Raw genomic sequence first — 22,579 nt, 5'->3', positions numbered from 1 at the left:
ATAAAAACTGTCATGACTAATACCAGAATCAGAAGAGCCAAATAGAAACTTCATTTTATATTTGAGATATATGTAAATTCCTTTTCCAATTGTAGAGAAAATTCAGGAGGAAATTATGAACATGCATAATGAAATAATAAAATCTTTCTATAAAAATACTTATGAGAATGGTACATAACAATTTAAGAAGAAAATCAAACATTGCAAGCAGCAAACTATTATAGCACATAGTAAGCTATAAAGACAACTGTAAACACATAATTCAACAAAAATAGAAAACTATAAATGCATAGTTCCACAGTGATTATTAATAAATTGCAAGGAAGTAAAAAAAGCAGATATGGAAATTTTGTGGATATTTGACATTCTGGCCTTGATAGTATATAAAATTATGGTGTAGAGTAATTTAAAAAAATTCCGACTCAATATAAATGGTATTATAATAATTTTATTCATCCAACAAGAATATAATTAGGAAAATAAAAAGGAAAAAATCAAAATAAAAAGCCAACATCACTGAAAGGCTTGATAAGAAATAGGAAGACGGAATAGGTAATTTTAAAATTTGAAAGCACGAGTAATAAAGACCACTTTCATGTGCCCCTTCCCTCGCACCTAATAAATCTCTAAGCCTCATAGATCCTGCTTTCTAGAGAATTCTTGAGTCTCAAGTAAGGCATAGTCGTATTTTAACTCTTGGGACAACAGTTATTTCTCTCCCTCCTGTCCCCCGCCGCCTGCCGCCCGGCCCCCTTCCATCTCTCTCCAGTCTTGTTGCTTTCCATCCGTTCTTCATACTTAGAGTTTGAATGATCATTTGAAAAAGCACATCTGATCTATGTTCAAAAGATGTCGATTGACTGCATGTTATAGGCCTAAGGAATTATTTTCATTTTCTGATATAGACTGGGGTATGTTTTATATTCATATTTGAATATGAATTTCTAGAATTTAAGTAAAAATTTTACAGTTTGCCCTCACAATGAACTTTGAAAATTCATAAGTTGCCTCCACATTATCCTATTTAATCTTTAGAACAACTCTGACTTAATTTAGATTTAGTTAGAATGAGAAAATTACATGTACAGCATGGTGGCTATAGTTAATACTGTATTGCAAGTTTAGAAGTTGCTAAGAGAGTAGATCTTAAAAGTTTTCATCACAAGAAAAAAAATTTTTGTGACTATGTATGCCGATGGATGTTAACTAGGCTTATTGTGGTCATCATTTTACAAAGTCGAATAAGTATCTAATGATTATGTTGTACACTTGAAACTAATATAATGTTATACATCAATTATATCAGTAAAAAAAAAGAAAAAGAAAGAGGAAAGGAAATTGACTTTATGGTTGCACCGCTAACAAGAGGCAAAACTCAGAACTCCTGATTGCTATATACAGTGTTAATCTGAGTATATGGTTATTTAGGGATACAGGAGAGATACTTTTATACCTCTTGGTTTTTATGGTTTCTATTTGTAACCAAGGAGAACTTGTCTGCATTGGGGAGCTCTTGTGAATATAGCTCAACAGCTTTTCACTGAGAGAAAGGATTGAAAAAAATTCAGTCAGTCTTTCTACTTTTTTTAGTCCATCCTATGTACTGGATACAGTTATTAGATTACAGAATACATTTTTTAAAATATGAATTTTGTATCCAGTTATATCTTGCAAGTGTTAATAATTACGAGGGTGCCTGCAAGTCACTATGTTATAGTACTTTATGAATTGCGATAAACCATAGTCATGTTATGACTTATAAAGTGTCACAAAGTACCTATGTAATAGGTACTTTATGAATTATGTCAGTAATTGTATCAGTACAGTTTTTCCATAGTGACTGTACCATTTAACAATCCAACTAGAAATGTAGGAGGGTTTCAGTTTTTCTACCTCCTCACTAACATTTGTTATTTTCCATTTTTATGATAGCCATACTAGTGGGTGTGAAATGGTATTTCATTGTAGCTTTGATTTGCATTTCTCTAATAACTAACGATGTTGAGAATCTTTTCTTATGTGTATTGGTCATTGTTGCTACTTTTTAATATTAATTCTCTGGTTCAGTCAAACCCTAATTCTTGCCCTTCCATTCTCCCCATTCCCACCAAATTCTTTGCTTATGCTTTACCTCACTGAGTTGCCATGCTTCTGCCATACCCAACTTCTTTCTCCTCTGAGAAATCTCCCTAATAATTCTAGGTTCTAGATAAAAAGTACTATCAGGAGATCATATATGATCTCTCTTGTATGTTTATGGCTTCCAAATAACATATTTATATGTAAAATAAATAATTTATTTCATTTAGTCTAATTGGACTCAATTACATATTGCGTTGATTATTTGTTTTATTCAGACTTTCTTGGAAGGGTGCATTGATGGTACTGCATGTATAACTAGTGTGTGATTTTGATATATTTTGGGTTTGTATATTGTTTGTGTAAATTAATTTCCTATGGGAAGAAGAGGAAGAATTAGGAAATAGGGCATTCATCTCTACCAGGGTTTCTCGACCTCGATTCTGGTGACATTTTGGGCCAGTAATTCTTTGTGGAGAATGTCCTGTGCTTTCTTTATAGTATATTTGCTAGTATCCCTGGCTTCTACCCACTAGATGCCAGTAGCATCTCCCATGTGTGACAACTATATATTTCTAGACATTGACAAATAACCCCTAGAGAACAAAATTGTCGTTGCTTCTTCCCCCAGTTGAGAACTACTGATCTATTACCAAAATTCTCTAAATTTTATTTTGAAAACTGAATGAATCCTGGAAATAAATTTTAAAAATCACCACCACCATAGTGTCTGTAGAAACTGTACTGTATTGAGAAGATATTTTATAGTAAGTGGGGAAGAAAAGGTTTTAGGTTAGGAGCCTGTTTAACATCCTGGAGTGGGGGCGGAGGGGATCTTATGACTTTAGTTGTATTAACTCTGATAACTATACTTTGTTTTAGACTTTAACAATTTACTTTAACTTTTTCAGCATATTATGACAACACCATTTTTCACAGAGTTGTGCCTGGTTTTATAGTCCAAGGGGGAGATCCTACTGGCACAGGGACTGGTGGAGAGTCTATCTATGGAGCCCCTTTCAAGGTGAGATCAAATTGTTATTTATTTGCAAGTCAGCTTGGATTGCTTAGTTGAAAATGATTATGCCCCACAAGAAGAAAATACATTTACATTAGTGCACAAAATCACATATCACATGTTTAGAATTACACAGATAATAAAAGCAGCACTTAACCCTATCGAGCATTTTAAGTTGTCTTATTGCAAACTTTTATGCTAAATTGGATTCAGGTGGAGCTAAAGGTAGTCGTGAGGAAAATGTGAGTCAAAAAAAAAAAGACTACATAACATATTTCCTGATATCTGACTGTATCTAATCTTCGCACCTCTGTAAATATAAAACATTTTTAAAACATTGTATATGCCATATTATTTTAAAACATTTTATTTAACACTATTTGGACTTTGTATTAATCTGCTTGAACCACTATAACAAAATACCAATGACAGTGGCTTAAACAAGAGGAATTTATTTCTTACAATTCTGGAGTCCAGGAATTCCAAGGTCTAGGTGCTGGCATTCGGTTCCTGGTGAAGGTTCTCTTCCTGGCTCACAGATGGCTGCCTTCTTGCTGTGTTTTCACATGGTGGAAGAGAGATCTCTGGTGTCTTCCTCTTACAAGGGCACGATCCCTGTGAGATTAGGGCTTCATCCTTATGATCTCATTTAACCCTTATGATCTTCTTACAGGTCCTGTTTTCAATACAGTCAGATTTGGGGTTAGAGCTTCAACATATGAATTGGGGGGGGTACAATTCAGTCCATAACAGATATCATTTTTTTTAAAAAATTTACACAGTAGACCTCTGTAACACAAGATGCATGTTGTAATGAGAAATCACAAGGTGAAAAGAAGAAAGAAGCAACATAAAAATTGTTAGAAAAAGGTGTGAATATTAACTAAAAATAGGTCAACTATTTAACTGTCAACATGGATCTAAAAATAAAAAAGATTGACGTGATAGTTAAGATATTAAGAATAACAGTAGGTTCAAGTAAATGCTCAAAATTTGCTTATTGATAAAACTGATGGTACCAATATCATGTTCTTTGAATGAGTAAACATGAACAGCTCTTAAAATGTGGGCATTTTTGGAGTCTTTGTGTTTGTACTCATGGGATGAAGTGTCTGGCATTTCCTTTAATTTTTTACTGGATCACTGTATGTTTCTTGAGAAAAATACTTGAACTGTTTAATTTCCAGTTGATGATGGCCTTAGAAAATGTGGAATGGTTATATATAAAAAAGTCTCAAATGTCACCATTAGACTTTTTTATATTTTACCAAATTGAGATGCCTCATAATTTTAGAGCCTCCATCTAGTAGAAACATTCCTTTATTCTGTTATTTGGTGTAACAGAATTGTTCTATTTGACAATTCTTTTCTAGGTTGAGATTATTTGCTTATTTTGTTAAGCAATATAGTTGTTAAGTTTTTCAATTGGGTCGTTTTTAATACTGTACAGTTATGATCCTTGAAGTTCTAATCTCTTGAGAATTATTTATTAAGAGAAAATAACTTCTTTTCTGAAAAGTATTGATTACATATCATGGCTATGTTATAAATGAGTCTAGTATCAGGTTTGGGTAGAAATTCTGTTAACAGAGAGACTAACGTGTATGTCATGTGGCCCTACCATAGCCAGAAAACCACTTTAGGAAGGCTTGCTACTGCTCTTTTGAAAACTGGCAAATGGGACCAGTGACAGTTCAGAGACGATTCAACTTAAGACTCTAATATACTCAACAAAGCACATAACACAATCATAGTAAATGCCTTAAATTAAAAAAAAAAAAAAAAGGAGAAGAAGAAAGCAATTGTTTTGTGACATTTAGAATGCGGTGGGGAGGGGGCAATAGTTGAAGACTCCAGAATGATTCAAAGATAGTTTTCTTGGAATAAAAATAAAAGGTTCTAAAAGCTTAGATGAGTTTGAGGGATGGGAAGAATAGGGGAATAACTCTTAAGAAATCCATTCCATTTTGAGTACCATTTCTCTATGTAAGTAGACAGCTTTCCACAAAATAGGCTAAATTTGTTGCTGAGTATATTTAGAAGATACAGGCTAGTGACGTCAAGTTTAATAGCATTGAAAGAATAGTAAATACTGCATTTGATTGTACTTGAAAATCAGTTAAATAAAAACTCAGCTTTTTTGATTAGAAGTTGTATTGGACCTTGCTGTTTAGCTGAATATGAAGGGCCTTATAACTGAGGTCATTCACCCAATCTTTTCTTTTTTATGCTTCAGGATGAATTCCACTCACGGTTGCGTTTTAATCGGAGAGGACTGGTTGCCATGGCAAATGCTGGTCCTCATGATAATGGCAGCCAGTTTTTCTTTACACTGGGTCGAGCAGACGAACTTAACAATAAGCACACCATCTTTGGAAAGGTTCGTGTTCGTTATCTTAGGCTTCTGTGATACGATCAACTTCTCTAAGAGCTGCCTTTATAAAAATATTCCCTAGGATATTTATTTATTTCCAGAAATGATGGAATATATTCCTATTATAATGAACTATGAGGGATCACCTGAATTTTTTTTGTGTGTGTATGTTTCAAATAAATCATTGATTATGATTTAAACATTTTTTTTTCTAAAATCATACTAATGATATTAGCTACTGTGTCACTCAGCTGACACTGTTCTTATGTTTTTAGAAAGACGCATAGGCAATAAAATTTAGTAGTTTAAAATTTATTTTGTTAGTGATAAATTCTTTTAAGTTTAAAGTAGAAGTTATAGTTGCATTAAAACTTTTTACCTGAAATGTTACTGTGAATAGTAACTGTTTAATCCTGCTCACATTTAACATCATATCAAGTAATGTCATTTCCATAGAATTTTCACCAGTTTTCTTTAAAAAGGGATTCAGAAGGTTTTCTTTTTTCACTCTTCTCTCTTATAAATATCCTCCCATATGTTTCGTCTTAGGCATGTTAGACATCGCTAGTGTTTCAGCTCCCTCTGCTGGTTTAGTAAGAATAGCTTCCCTGTATCCTAGGCAAAACTGGATTTTGTGATGATGAAAGGGAAAAAACAAACAGCACAACTGTAAAATTGGTATCATTTTAAAACTCCTTAAGAAATACTGAATGAACAGAGTCATGCTAAACACATGAAATACTTAACAAACATGGTTAAGAAATATGCATTAGCACATTTAAGTCACTCTGACAGATTGACTTAAGTCACTCTGTCTGATGTTCACAGATTTTTCTTGCTTTAATAAAATGAGATTTAGGTTGCCATTCTGCACCATTGTTTATAGTCGATATTATGTAACATACATTAGAGATAACATATAACATAGTGGTTAGGATTCTGAAAGGCCATCACTGCTCTATAACTTCTTTGAACCTCAATTTTCTTATCTGGAGAAGAAAGATAATAATAGTATCTACTTTTAGGATGTTTGTGAAGATTAAATGAGATAATATCTGCAAGGCATCACATTGTTGTTGCTATTTGCTTGTTCTATCCTCTTCTAAAGTCTAAATTTGTTTAGCATGTTTGTCCATCAGTTGGAGGTTATTTGGCATTATATTTTAATTTTTAATAAAAAGTGATTTTAAATATATATTGAACATTTTCCAAAAATTTTATTGAGGGATTGAACTACATTTGTGCTTTTTCCTCTTAAGATGAAATTGCTTTATTTGCATTATGTAACACATATGCTCTTATGTAACAATAGGAAATTTTCTTTTAATTATTTAAAAAATATTTTCAGAAATGTTCCCTATTTCAAAGAATGAATGTAATCATTTACAATTAAATTTTCATTTTTATTTGGTAGATTACAGGGGATACAATATATAACATGCTGCGACTGACAGAAGTAGACATTGATAATGAAGAAAGACCACGTAATCCACACAAAATAAAAAGTTGTGAGGTAGGAACATGATTATGAGATATAGCACTTAAATTGCGACTTAAGAGAACTCGATTATTAGTATTTTTAAACTGTCAGATGAAGGCTTTATACTAAATTAACATCACATCTCAGATTTTATCTCTGTAATTTAGCCACAGTTCGTGATTAAGAATTATTTTTAAATTGAAGGTTTTGAATTCAGAGATGAAACTTTAGCTGATAATCCAGTGAATAAAAAGCTTGACTGATAATGAAAAGTTAGAGGGATTAGGTTTATTTAACCCAGCGAAGTGACTTCTGAGGTAATTTCAGAGGGTTCTTTCATTGAGGAAGCCATTGCGGATGGTCCTTAAAAGTATTTGCTTTGGAGTCAAAACATCAGATTTTGTCTCTCTTATTATGTATTAAGTTTTCTTGAACATTTTTCCCTTTTGTAAAATAAGAATAAAGTATCCTTTAATTAATAGCACATAGGTTTTTGGAAGAATCCAGTGAGGCCATGTAAGTGGAAGTACTTTATATAGTATATGCAACACTGTACTTATAATGGTTACATGAGGAAAAAATATAGATGCTAATGTCAATGCAATTAAATATTGGTTTTAATTTTTTATGACATCTACAAAATGGAATAATGTTTTCAAAATATTTCTTTACGTAGGTGTTGTATAATCCTTTTGATGACATCATTCCAAGAGAAATAAAAAAGCCAAAAAAAGAGAAACCAGAGGAAGAAGTAAAGAAATTGAAACCCAAAGGCACAAAGTAATCATAGTAGAAAGATTTTCTTCTTTTTAGCTTGAAAAGCAACGCTGATTCATTTAGTTCACTTAATTTTCCTTTGTAAAAATTGTTTACTAGCAAGAGGGAGGCCAGTGTGGACCAGGGAGATATATGACTTATGAGTGTTTTTTTTTTTTTCTAATTTTTGTATTCAAATACAGTATATAATTTAAACTTAAGCTAAAGAAGTATTGTCTCAGATGGTCATATAAAAATCTATATTAATAAATGTTACTATAGCAATTTATATAAATGAATTATTGAGAAATTTTTTTGTTTTTTTTTACTTTTTTCAATTATTTTATGCTCAGTATTAAGGAACTTGCAAAGTAAAGTATCAAGAATATAATGACTGCATGTTTATATAACTTTTCACTCTTTTTGGTGCTATTAAAAATATAAATATTTTTATTTTTTTAAATTTATTTAATTGAATAAATGCTTTAAATTTTTTTAAATAAATATTTTTAAATATAAATATTTTTCTGTATTTAGTATATTTCTTAAATATAGTTTTCAAAAAAATAGAAATTTCTTTTTTAAGTAAGTTGCAGTATTTTGTGAGCAGTATTCTTTACATTATTAATTTGTTTTATTAAAATAGGTATCAAAGAGTTAGATTTCAACTTATTCTTCTATCGAATTATAGCATCTATATTAGGGATTTTATTATACTTATAAGTGTAAGTGTTAGATTCAGACAGTTCTGAGTATAATCCTGCCTAGCCCAGTTAATAAGAAGCAAAGTTTATTAATCTTTTAGGACTTTAGTTTCCTCATCTTATAAAATGGAGATTGTAATAAATACAACACCTAGTTGTTATGAAGATTAAATGGAAAGGAGAATTCGAACACATCCAATAATGTAGGTATTCAATACATACCGTACAATATAAAAGTAAGTTAAGTTGCTTTTATACACTGTCAGATAGTAGGCAGACTATCTGACATACCGTACAATATAAAAGTAAGTTAAGTTGCTTTTATACACTGTCAGATAGTAGGCAGACATTTTAATAAGCAGTTGGTGTCTTGTGCCAAAATAACTTCTTATATATCTGTATATTTGATTACCTTTTATTTTTTGATTCATATATTTTGAATAATTTATCTCTGGATGAAAAGTCGCTCTCACTATGTTTAGATACAATATTTCATCACTATGATTTACCTTGACAACAAGCCCAAAAGTTGAGTGTTTTTATTTTTGTTTTTAAGTTACTATATCAGGGATGATATGCTTATCATTGATTAAATCTAGATTTGGTGTAAAAATTCCTCTTTTATTGTCAAATCTCTTATTTTTCTAATATCTGAGAGAATTTTAATAACTTCTTACTTATCTTTCTTGGGATATCTTTGGTTTGAAGGCTCAAAGAAGAGATACTTAGTATTTTTCTCTCTGTGGGCTATTTTTTCAGTTGTTTACTGCTCCTATTTGTTTGACAATTTTGTGTAACTTATTCATTTTAAAATATTAAGCCATATTTTGGCAAACACTAGATTATTTCCCATTTGTAGTACTCTTGGGGATATATATTTATTAGTTTTTCAGAATTCTCCATTTTGCAAACCAGTTTTGATAAAAATAAAAAGCTTAATTATTTCTGTCATGCTTGACTTAGTATATTTAACAGTAATACTCAGAATGGATTTTTAGTCATTAGTTTAGTCTAATATATGAAACCTCTGTGATCTGAGGCCAAAACTTTAACATTATGCTGAAAATACAGATCCTTAGTATATTTCTACTGAATACTAAGTGATATTAACTATTGTTAGATAGAATGTATTTCTTCTTGTAAGTTCTATTTTTTGAAAATAGGATATTTATAAGTGTTGCCTAACTTTTTCTTCCTAATTCTTTTATTCTTTTTTCCTTTTTTTTTTTGTTAGAAATTTTAGTTTACTTTCATTTGGAGAGGAAGCTGAGGAAGAAGAGGAAGAAGTAAACAGAGTTAGTCAGGTAAAACTCTAATTTGCCCTTTGTTCTGAATTATAAAAGAAATTAGGGTCTGTATCTTACTCATTTTTGTATTTCCTGCTATACATGGCATAGTACATTTACATAATATGTATTCAGTAAATGGTCATTGAACTAATTTGTAAAATGATTTGTGGTCAGTAATATTTGTAACTTCTGAGATGATTTGCCTTCTTAAAATTGTAGTTTTCTTTTTAAACCTGGCATTCTTTTTTTAGTCAGTGAGAACTAGAGTTAAAGAATAATTCAACTTTATGATTCATCTTTTAATTGCTATTTAATTGGTTTGCTAGATGATAATTATTATTATTATTATAACAGCGACAGACCAAAGCTCTTATATTCATTTTAATATTATTTATATATTTATTCATTTAATTAATTCTCATCATGGCCCTTTAAGATAGGTATTACTATTATCCTCATTTTACCTATGAATAAATTAAGATATAGATAGGTTATAATTTGCTCAAAGTCACAAAGCCATTAAGTAGCTAGAGCTGGGATTTGAAACCTACATCTGTCTGACTATAAAATCCATGTTTTCGGACTATACATTTCCTCCTGGCCTTTTACCCCGCTAATGCTTCCCATAGGCCTTTAAGTGTAGTTTTTCTCAATATCACTTTCATCATGATTCTCATTGCTGAAAAATCTACAGTGTCCTGCCATTGTTTAGAGCAGTGATTCTGATAAGTACATTCCAAGAAAATCATCTAAAGGGTTTTTACTCCCAAAGATTCTGATATGTCTTCCTTTTTTGAAAATTAGTGAACACTGAGATCTAAAGGATTAGGTTCAAAGTCTTTATTGTAATAATTAAAACTGTGTAACCCAGCACTGCCTTAGTTGCTTAACATAATAACCTATTTCTTACCAACACTAACAATAGCATTAACTTAGCACATTATCGTTACCCTTGTCTTTACTTTTTTTCCATGTGCTCTGTCGCCCTCACCACTGAGCATCATTTTGGTAGGCATATGGTAAGCACTCTACTTATACCCCTTGCATTGAAACTGAATTAAAATGGGCATGTGCAAGAAATATTTTGGACATAATTTTTCTCACTGATTTTGGTATTCTTGAGTGAACTATTTGATATCCCGATTCAATTATCACCTATATACTAGTATTCTGAACTAGGAAACAGGGCCAAATATTTTTTCTGGACTCGTACACTCAGTATGAGTTGCCTTTAGGAAACATCTCTACTTTAAATGTCAAAGTTAAATTCATCTTTATATGAAAACTTTCTTTCTTATTCCTGATCAGCATCACCAATATCTGTCACCCCAATAAAATCATCTTCTTTAGATGTCAATGTACTAGTCTCGCATTATTCATGATTCAAATTTGTGCCTCATTAAAATGAAAGATTTAGTATATGTTATGATCCTGTGGCTATATTTGTAAATAGACAAAAACACAAATATTAGATCTGGGAATTGTTAGGATTGTCTTTCATTGATGTTTTCTAAAGATGTCAGGTTTCTTTGCCTATTCATGCCTTCCCCACAGTTGTCCTACTCCCATTTTTTCTTTTGCTTTAAGTGCACTCTCTCTTTTATTTGGCTAACTTTTGTTTGTTTTTCTTTTAAGATTTAGCTTCATCATCAACTCCTGACTACCTCTCCTCTCTCCCCAACCCATCTCCCACCCAGGCAGAGCTTAATTCCTTTCAGTGGTAATCTATGTTCTTCGAAGCACTTATACTGCATTGTACTGCTTTATTATCTGCTACCTGTGCTAAATATTTATTTTGTCTCTATAAGCACCATGAGATATGGGTATTATTATTCCTTTTTTCATAAATGAAGAAACCAATACTCAGAGCGATTAAGTTGCTCATCCAAGACTCTGTAATTAGGAGATGGTAGAATCAGAAATTTGAACATAGATTTCTATAGCTAAGTGTCTAATATGATTTTGAATGCTGCAGAAGCTACCTACTTTGAACTGAAACCATCTTAAAGACATGAGAAATTTCACTGGTAGCACAGCATTCTGGGTAGAAGGCAGCTGAGTGCAGTTGGCCCACTGCCCTTCCTAACTCCCATGGGGCCCTGGATTCTAGGTTAAATAGCCTTGGTGAGCAAGGGTAGAAGAGGGGAATTTCTCTGTCAGTCTTTTTGTTGAATTAAATATCTGGTCTCAAGTAAGTTTTATTCACAATTACTTTGAGATTGACTTTACTAGGAAATTAGTTTGAATTTTTTCTGTTTGTGACAATAGCATGTGTTAAATGTTTAAAACTTATCTTCCTTCTGCTGCTTACTATTGCATAATACAAAATTGATATATTTAACTTATACTCAATATAGTGAACTTGATACTCCAAAAGCAATTTGTATTTGCTCTTAGGTCGAAAGGATACCACCATGATAATGCTAGCCTACTCTTTATATTTGCTTTTAAACCTGAAAAACACTTCAGACAGTAGAAAGACCAAGTAAATTCTTTTCTCTTTGCCAAGAAAATTGCAACCCGTAGTTCATTAGCAAATGAGTAGTATAACCCCAGTATTATGTCATCATATTTCTCTCACCTGACTCTTTAATGGGGAATGCTGTGTGATAAAATTATCAAATGTTTGTTTCTGACTCTCAAATCTATAATCTCTAGGCTGGCTTACTCTCCTTTTCTCCAGACTGGACATGTCTCTATTTCAGTATCCCACTGGTTACCCAAGCCCTGGCCAAGGCTTAATTCATTATCTTTCCTTCTCACACTTCTTTCTGTTCTGTGACTTCTCTTTCTGTTCACTTGTATCAGTATTCACTGATCTATTTCCCATTTGCCCTAAGATAACTCACGGATTACACTCCTAACCTTACCCGCAAAGTTTGCCATGAAATATCTTGCTTTTATTATTATTTTCTCATCGCCCTAGTATATAGATAGTCTTTGGCGACAAATGACATCATTCTATTTATAGCATTCTGTTTTTAGTAGTGGTATTTCCATTTACAAAATACAGTAATTCTCAATTGCTGAAAATGTCAAATCCTAGAAAGCATAGCATTCCTATGCATGATGTTAAATTAACATTGGCAGCAAGCCGCATTTCTTTTTCCAAAGGGGAAAAGGGCTAAAGAAGAATTTCAGATTCAATTCTGACTTTTTTCTTATTTTTTCTCCATATAACCAGTTAATTGCACTGTCTACCAATTTTTCATCCATGATGTATTTCAAATCTATTTTTTCCCCTTAATTTATTTTGCTACTACCCTTGTTCAGGCCTTTATTATCTCTAGCTTAGACTGCTACCATAGTCTATAAACTGGTCTATCTTCTTTTCTTCCCTTCCACTCTTTACTATCAGAATAGTCATTCCAAAGCCTCATTAAGATATTACAATTGCTTTCTGCTGACTGTAGATATAAGGCCAAATTCTTTGGCCTATTATTTCAGGCCTCTGCTTTCATGACTCCCCTTCACCAATTCTGTCTTTTAGCCTAATACTTCTTAAACTTCTCTGCTGATAAAATTCACTTCCAGTACTTTTTGAAAAATTGAATTCCTAGGCTCCATCTCAGACCTGCCGAATCAGAATCTCCAAAGGAGGGAGCTCGGGAAGCTGTAATTTTAATGAATTCCATGGAATTCTTATCAGGGGAATGTAGGAAATACTGTTAGCAGTTCTGAACTATTTGCTATTCTACATAAATGCCTTGTATTTTCCTTTTTGCGTGTCTTTGTTTATGTTCTTTTCACTGCCTAAAGTGTTCTACCCGATTTCTGAATGTCAAAGTCATATTTTAACACCTGAAATACCATCTTTTCTAAATGTCTTCTCCACTTTGCTTAATCTTTTTTTCCGATCTAACCTTTGCCTTTTGCGTGATACTTATATTTTCTTTTCAAAAACATCCTTTTTGCTTTATTACATAAACACATGACTGTGTTATCATTGTATATTACTGAAACATTATACCCTCTTCTTTCTGACTTATTGTGTAGAATTCTAGGCTATGAGCTCCTTGATAAATTTTGTGTCATCATCTTTGAGTGAACAGTGTGTTGGAGCAGAAATAGCATGAATTTGGGATCATACAGACTTATATTAGCTCTTTGCTTTCCACCGATTCTCTGTGATATCGGATAACTTAGTCTCTCTAAGCCTCAATTTTCCTCTTTGTAACATGGAAATAATATGTATCATTTAGAATTGTGAATTTAGGATATGGATATTTCTTACTTTGATATGTTATACAATCTTGCAAATGTTTCTGAAAGTCAAATGTCTTAAAGTAAATACATACTTTGTGTTACAATTTGTATTTATTCTCAGAGAACTAAAGAATATCAAACAATCTCTAATATGGTCATAACTATTATGCAGAAGCTGCCACCCTCATGTTTAAGCAGTCTAGAGGATAGGTGAGAAACTTCCCAGCAGCTTTGTGGGGTTAGAAGCATAAGCTCAGCACAGTCAGCCTAGTGCCCTTCCTGAGCACACCCATGGCATTGTGGTTAGTAGCTTGAGCATCTTTGGAGAGCATAGGTGTACACCTGTACATCACAACCCAGCAACAACCCATTCTCCATATGTGAGTCAATCTCAGTACAGTGTGTACAATCTTTGACCTACAGAATTTAGCTGTTTTGTCTCTTTATATAATGGAGCCATGCATAAATTTAGCTTGAGAAAATAGAACAACAACAAAAACTCATTGAAATGTACTGGCTTAGAGGAAAAAAATTTCTGTAGAGGGCATGAGATAAGTTCTAGACAGAATCAGAATGAAAGTGTATGTTGATTATTTTGGTTTTGTACTGTTCTTCAGACTATGAACACCCTTTGAATACATTTTACCTTATGGATACAATGAAATCTTGGTAAGAAAAGGGAAGGCTAGCCTGAATATTAGAAAAGATGACAAAAAGAATACATATATTTTAAAATTTCACCTTACTGTTTTTAAATGTATGTAATAAGTAGAGCCAGAGTAAAGTGTCTTTTACAATGACTGAGAACTATTTGCAGTTTCAGTGGTTGCATGAAATTAAATATTTCTAGAGGACTTGAAAATAATTGTTTCATTATTCATTTCCTTATCAAGTTTCTTTTTTCAGTGACTCCACAGTGTTAAGCTTTATTCCAGAACCAGTCTAACATCACAAGTTAATAATTGGTGAAGTCTGAATTGAGGCTTTACTTTATGTGAAAGGAGAAATAAGAGTCCACTCTGGTTTATGGATTATCAGTGTGGGATTACAGACACTGCTTTACTCCACTCAATTATTCACTAAAAGGCGCCTCTCCCACGTGGGTTAGCTTTCCTTCATTCTTTAGTTCAGTATCTTTCTACTACCTGATAAAAATCTTTTAGAATAATAGAATTTTATAGCTCAAAGGGATCTAGTCCAACTTCCTTTCTTTATAGATGAGGAAACTGAGACTCTGGGTAAGTGACTTGCCAGACTGACTTCATTTCCTTTTTGATAGGATTGCATGATAGGAGGATGCCATACTATGAGTTCAGGAAAGCACATTGTCAGAGTCTCTCATGATATTCTTGTGGACAACATGAGGAAATGTAATCTGGGAGATAGTACTATCAGATGGATTTATAGCTGACTGGATACTTCTGTCCAAAGAGTGCTTTGTTATCAGTGTGTGCCTGATTATTTGAACAAGTAAGTTGAAATGTAATAGGAGTGCATGTAAATTCTGTACTTTAGTTTAATAAAATCAGCCGAATAAGTACTTAATAGCCTGTAAGCCCTAGTTGAATTATTAAGAGTAAGCTCTCTAGAATAAGGAATTTAACATTCTTTGCATTTTGGAAGATCATATTTGCAGCATTCTGTTCAGTTCTGAACACATTTAAGAAGGACACTGACAAGCTAGATGCATCCGGATGCTGGGAGGGTCATGAGGAGGATGGGGATGATGCCAAAAACCATCTCACATGGGGGCTGCTTGAGGAACTGGATATGCCTTGGAGAAGTAAAACCTAAGTGAAACTGTGATCGTAGGTTTTGAATATTTCAAAGGTTTTTATCTGGAAGATCCCCACCCCCCTTCATATTGCTTTCTTAAGTAGTAGTTTCATTCAGATGTCTGTATTGGTTTAAAATTTACTTTTGAATCTTTGTGTATAACTTAAATACAAATGTCAAAATATTTTTCAAGTGAAAGCATGCAATCAGATAAATAGTTTTCATGGGGTGAATTAAATGGTAGGTCCATTATAAATGTTCCTCAATAGCTAGATTTTAAAATAGTGTTTAAATTGTGCCACATTCATAATCGTGCTACACATGATATTCCTCTCACTTCAAGATACGTTCACGTTTTTACTTCAAATCCAGAGTAATAAAAAGGCTTTTTTTCTCACCCAGAAAAATTTATGTTGATAGACAAATATACCACTTTTGAAAATAAAGTAAGAATGTTTTGTTTTATTCTTGTTTATCTTATGAAATTAAAGTTTCTCAGAAGTTAGGACATGGAGATGCGCATGGCATGGAGAGTGCTGCTAGGCCATTTACACAGAGGTTGTCAGAAGTGTTGAACAGTTTAATTTATAAAATGTTTTTGCCCCATTAAATTGCATTAAACTTTAATTTACTATCTTTTAAGTTGTTTAATTTAAAAAAGATGTTAATATGTTTGTATTAATTTCATATTTCTGCTGTAACAAATTACCATCATTTTAGTGGCTTGAAGCAAAATGAATTTAATATTTTACAGTTCTGAAGGTCAAGTCTAAAACCGCTTTTACTGGGGTAGGTATTGATGTATTCACAGAGCTGCCTTCCTCCTAGAGGCTCTAGGGAGAATGTTACCTTACATTTTCCAGCTTCTGGAGACTACTTATATTCCTTGGCTTGTAGACCCTTTCCTCATCTTCAAAGCCAGCAATCTTTTTGTATCTAAAGTAAACTCTATGTAGTATACCTAATAATGGGAATTGTTTGTGGTTGATTTTTAGTTCCAGAAGGTAGAACTAGGTTTGGTTTAATGGTTTGGAATTTTTTTTTCTTCAATTAGAAAGAGAATTGTCAATAATGGAAGACATTTAAGGAGTGCTTTTTATGTGTGTGTCGGGGAGATGTTATAAGCTCCCAGTCAATACTGATTGACTAGTCAGCAGTGATGTCAGAGAGATTCTTACATTGAGTGGGAGACTAGATTAAGTTGCCTGTAAGATCTTTTTTTTTTTTTTTTTAAACTATTAAGTTTTTCTGGTTTTCTTCTAGAGGTCACAGAATGTAATAGGGTTCTTCAGCAAAACAGAAAAATGTGAGTGTGTGTGTGTGTGGAGAGAGAGAAAGAGAATGCTTTAGATTGACAGATCTTTTAGAAATTTTGTCATATGCTTGTGGGGGCTGACTAGTCTAAAATGTTCAGAGTAGGCCAACAAGCTAGAGACTCAAAGAAGAGTTGATGTCATGGTCTTGAGTTCAAAATCTGCAGGCTGGAAACTCAGGCAAGGTTTCTGTGTTGCAGTCTTGAGGCTTAATTGCTTCTTGTTGGAAAATAGCAGTCTTACCTCTTAATGTCTTCAACTGATTAGATGAGGCCCACCAACATTTTGGTGGATAATGTGCCTTACTCAAAGTTTACTGATTTAAGTGTTAATCATAACTAAAAAATACTTTGTAGCAACTTATAGGCTGGTGTTTGACCAAACAACCAGACATCATAGCATAAAAGTAGCTATCACTTAGAGATAGTTAGAGATTTAGACTCAGACCTTCCAACCTCTTGACCCGTTTTGTTCCTCTGTACCACTATGTGTCTTTCTTCCTTTCCCTCCCTCCCTCCCTCCCTCCCTCCCTTCTTTCCTTCCTTCCTTCCTTCCTTCCTTCCTTCCTTCCTTCTTTTCTTCCTTCCTTCCTTCTTTCCTTCCATCTTTCCTTTCTTCCTTCCTGCTTGTACTCTATTTAATTCCCACTGTTTCATAGCCTCTTTGCTCTTGTGAATGAAGTGCTAGGCAATAATATAATTTTCCCATATTCTCTTTGATGTTCATTTTCAGATTTGCTTACAGACAGTTTTAATTTACTGTGGAACTCCTAGTACTGAATTCACCAAATATATTTAGTATTTTGGTTAGGATCTAGACCCTTTAGCCAGTTGCTTTTCTGTAATTTCTAAAAAATTATTTTAAAATATATTCGGTATTTGTTTTTTTCCTAAAGTTATTGCTACCTCTTGGTATAAATAAGAACCTTAAAATAGGTCATTCAGAAAGAATAGTCATGAAAAAGAAATATATGAATTCATTTTTATCCTCTTTGTGACTATCTCTGAATTTCTCCAGTTCTTCCACAATTTGTTTTGTCTGCCTGCAGAATGCAAAGTCTACTATAATAGGAAGGGACATCTAAAAAATTGCTCTTGATCACATATTTCTATGCTAATTTAATTTAAAAAGTTAATTAAAATTTGAAATACTGATCATTTAGATTAATTCACAGTTTCTTTCTATTAAGTCTTATTTTAAATTAGTATAAGACAAGTTTTTCTTTTCCCTTTAAGCTATTTTAAGTTTTAGGAAATAAACAAGAACCCATTTTTCAAAATGTTAATTAACTAACAATTGTAAAATAACTTTTACGAATAATGAAATAGTTAGTTCATTAATGGACCAAGAACCTAGAGATCTGAATTCTAATCTTCCTCCTGTTATTTATTAGTATCACTCTCATTTTCTTATCTGTTCATTAAGAGAATGAACTAGAGGATCTGAGGCTACCTCTAGCTGTGATATTTGTGATTGTGACTCTAGAAGGGAGCCACAAGGGAAGAATTAATAGGGGAATATTTCTTAGAGTAGATGAAGGTAAACATTGATGGCTAAAGATACAGAAGGAAGAAATTTTAGGGAAGAAAAGCATGAACAAAAGATGTTCAAGTTTTATTCTATTTTAGGTCTCCTTTTGTGTTTACTTGTACACTTTTGAACATATCTCATTTAATTCTCTTGTGAAATAGGCAAGTCTGCAATTTTTTTTTTCTCATTTTGTAGGTGTGGTCTAATGAGGTCATTCTACTTCTTTAAATGGTACAAGTTTTGAACTAAAGCCCATAGAATTACTGAATATTAGGTTTTGAAACTTATTTGATCCAATACCATCTTTCTTCTTGTTTTGTGTTCTTTCTGCTACATGTTTTTTGAACAGTAATTGTTCAGTTTTCATTGTTGAACAAATTATTAAGTAATTAGTTGATATTTTGCCTTTTCATCATTCGTTGGTTAATATAAGGTTATAGAATTAGAAATATTGATTAATCGTATAATTCAGATTCTATGACTTTTTAAAGTTACAGGTAAATAGCTTCTTAAGATTAACTGGGAAAGGATTTTGTTTTGTCTCAGGAAACTAGACTATAAGCATGTTTTACTTGATTAAGTCTTTAAAATGTGAACTCCATGTTAATACAGAAATTTAAAAATCTATTATTTTCATTATGGAAATATGTTTCAGAAGGTATACTTTTACTTCAGAGTAAAACCTGTCAAATTTAGAAAGCTGTTCTCAAAATTGTTAAACAGTGGGAAAGAGGTATTCTTACCTCTCTGCAGCTGACATTTAAAAATTTCAGTTAACACATTTTGTAATGAATTTTTCAAAACAAAATTTTTCTTCAAAATAAATAGAAATTATTCTTTCTTGCTCATCTCTAACCTCTTACTGTTCACCCTCAGTGATTAGTTAAGGTGTGGGGTTGGTGAGAAGCTTCCTATCTCAAGATACAAGGTATAAATTTGAAGTTTTCCCACCGTGTGGTATGGAAGTCTGTAAGATAGTCTGGGTCCATAGGGGACTCTCGGCAGAGGGTAGGGGGAAGGATACATTTGGATTTTTGGTATATTATTGTGAGACCCAGATTTAAATCCTAGATCCCTACCACTAATTAGCATTGTGACTTCTAGTACATTACTTAATCTCTCTAAGTCTTTATTTTTCATCTATAAATATACTTACATCTGGAGAGGGGAGGAGGTGAGAGTTAGGAACTCAGTGCCTGGCACAAAATATATATGTAATAAGTTGGAATAATAGTAGCAATGGTAGTTATTTTATAGTTCTAAGTTTTATACTTTTCTAAGTCTTGTTTCTCTATTAAAATATAAATTTTAGAACATGAACTTTGAAATTAAAGCATTTAATAAATATTTAGTCATCAGTGAATGTTGTCATAATTGAGAGGCTCTTCTACATATATCTTTTATGTTTGTTAAATGGTACCTCATAGACACAGTTATGTGGTTGCTTGGGTACATTTTTAAAGTGGTTCTGTGAAGTATAAACAGTATACTTGAAGAATAATGGTTTGCATTTATTTCAAATTACTTCTATGATTTATCTTCTAAGTTTTTATATATGGGTCAAAAATTAAATAGGTTAGTTGTATGTAAATCATAACGAGGATTTAGAGGTAGGAAATAGTAATCAATAAACTTATTTTTAAGGCTATATCCCCTTTTGAAAGAAAAGATGTTTCTAAAATATTTTCAGTCAGTGAGAGTAAAATTTTTATTTATAAAACTTTATAGTGAAAGTTTCAAGAACACATTTCTTTTGCTAACCATGTTATAATAGTGCTAGATTTTAAGTAAATTTGTTAACTTGTCCTTTTTTCCTCTCCACTGATGATTATATTATGCATTCCTTTCTAGAGCATGAAAGGAAAAAGCAAGAGTAGTCATGACTTGCTTAAGGATGATCCACATCTCAGTTCTGTCCCAGTCGTTGAAAGGTAATATGGTGTATTGTGATCCTAAGTTTTTATTTTCTGGTTCGGATCATTTTCTTGCTTCCTTGTGAGTAAACAGTCAGTTCTCATAAGTCAGAATTTTCCACCCCAGCCTAAAAACTAAAGCATTTTGATAATAGAGAGTAGAGGTTCCAGTATAATGGAGAGAAACGCTGTAGTCACCTTCACTCATCTTGCTATCTATCTCTGTTGACCTAACTAAGTTTAAATTAATTGTTAAACTTTTAAGTTTGGGGATACTTTGAATATTAGGAAACTGTCTGCTTTAACAGCTTAGTGTTTAATTCATATTTGCTTTGCTAACTTCTTCCTCGAAGCATTTTAGTCTCAGTTGGTATCATGGGTAAAGAAATCAGAGTTAAAGTGTTTTGTGAAGAAGTTGGCACATTTTGGACCAATTCTCTGAATATTATTTCTTATATATTTCAGAAGTTAATAGAAAATTATCTTACTATCTTTGTTGCTTCTCTTTGAGAAAGGAAGATGTCTTACTGTTGCATATAATTGCACATGATATATCGGGCCAGTGTCTTCTCAAAAGGGGACTAAAATACTATTATACTGAGTTTAGCTCATTTTCAAAAATTCTATTTCAAAACAGTCTTTTCTTAATATCTTTGTATTTGCAAGATTTGGTATCTTCGGCCAGAATACATCAAACTAATGAAAGAAATTATTTTCTGCAGCCCTTTGTTCATAAAAATAGCATTGTTGATTATTGTTTGCATTTTTTTTTTTTAATTCTACTGATTTCACTTATGTGCTAATGGAGTATACCTCTTATTGTATTTATAAAATGACTCCTTTTAAGAATGTGTCTCTGTGTTCCAGAATGCCATTCTGAAGTTTCTATGTTGAAATAAGTTTCTGAAGTATTAAACAAAATAGTTGAATAATTTTATTAAATTCATTCTGAAGCTAAAATTTACTTGTTTTTCTTATTTTTTTTATAGTGAAAAAGGAGATTCAGATGATGTGAGTATTTTAGTATATAGTTTGAACAATTTATAGAAAATTCAAAATTTTATATAAAATTAAGTTATGTTTTTCGTAAAAGGTAATATGTATTATTTTTATAATTATACATATAAAATTTTGAAAAAATTTGGAAGATTTGAAAAATAAATCATTTGTTTTGATATTGTTATATTTTCTTACAACTATGTGTCTACGTGTATGTTTCCCTATAAAATGGAATCTTATAGATGAATTTCTAGCCTGTTTTTTCTTCCTCTGATATAACTTGAATACTTGAATACTCAAAATTCAGATGTCATTGATTTTATTTTATGTTAAAAGTTTGAATGTTGATGAATGGTCATGCTCCATGATGTATAGGAAATGCTTGGGTCAGTCTTTTGTAGTAGTATTCCTTCTTTATACACACATTTCAGAAGATTCTCTTTCATGACCGTAGTGATTTTTCTTTATTAGTTGTACTGGCTATTGAAGTTGTTAAACCAGAAGGCAGAGTTTTCTTTATGTATAAGAGATCAAGTTTTCAAGTCATCCATTTGCTACTCTATGTAAAAACTCATTGATCTTTGGATTGTATAATTCATTAGGAAGTACATAGCTTTCTGTGCATGAACACAGCTTCATCTATTACCATACTCAAAAGAGAGGGTTATTGCTAACTGTGTATAGTAAAGAAAGGATAAATATGTAACCTGTTCAAGAAAATCTTCCTGGAAGAGATGATTGTGTTGTGTCTTATAGGAGAATTAGAAGTTAGCTAGATCAAAAAAGAATGTGGTGAAGGGCACGGTTGCTCTAGCTCTTAGAACAGCATATGCTAAAGCATGGTAACAAGGAGAGATTATATCTTATTTAGGAAGTACAAGCTCAGATTAAAGTTTGAGAAGGAACCTGCTTTATGTGAAGAGCAGGGAGGAAGAGTGTTAAAGGTAGAGAGAGCTACATGTGCAAAAGGCTCTGAAGCAGTAGAGTTTGGTGTGTCCAGGAGCCAAACGCAGACCAGTGTGACCAGAGTGCAGTGAGACAGGAGTGAGAGTGGGATGAGGTTGGAATGGGAGAGGGAAGCCAAATGTTAGTGAGGAGTTTTGATTTTCATCCTAAAAGTAATAAGGAACAGTTATAGGGTA

General features: G+C 32.3%; 1 protein-coding gene across 1 annotated transcript in view; it reads left to right on the top strand.

The window, feature by feature from the left end:
• Positions 1-22,579, top strand: part of CWC27 (CWC27 spliceosome associated protein homolog) — a 175,745-nt gene that overhangs the window by 9,712 nt on the left and 143,454 nt on the right. Inside the window, exons 3-9 of the mRNA XM_011371091.2 lie at positions 2,991-3,103; positions 5,334-5,477; positions 6,886-6,984; positions 7,628-7,731; positions 9,646-9,715; positions 20,377-20,456; positions 21,428-21,449. Coding sequence (XP_011369393.1) covers positions 2,991-3,103; positions 5,334-5,477; positions 6,886-6,984; positions 7,628-7,731; positions 9,646-9,715; positions 20,377-20,456; positions 21,428-21,449 — 632 coding nt within the window. The remainder of the gene's footprint in view (positions 1-2,990; positions 3,104-5,333; positions 5,478-6,885; positions 6,985-7,627; positions 7,732-9,645; positions 9,716-20,376; positions 20,457-21,427; positions 21,450-22,579) is intronic.

Source organism: Pteropus vampyrus, unplaced genomic scaffold (genome assembly GCF_000151845.1).
Source record: "Pteropus vampyrus isolate Shadow unplaced genomic scaffold, Pvam_2.0 Scaffold182, whole genome shotgun sequence".
Taxonomy (NCBI): Eukaryota; Metazoa; Chordata; class Mammalia; order Chiroptera; family Pteropodidae; genus Pteropus; species Pteropus vampyrus.
Note: the sequence above shows the minus strand (reverse complement) of the source record. Positions and strands in the feature narration are given on the sequence as shown.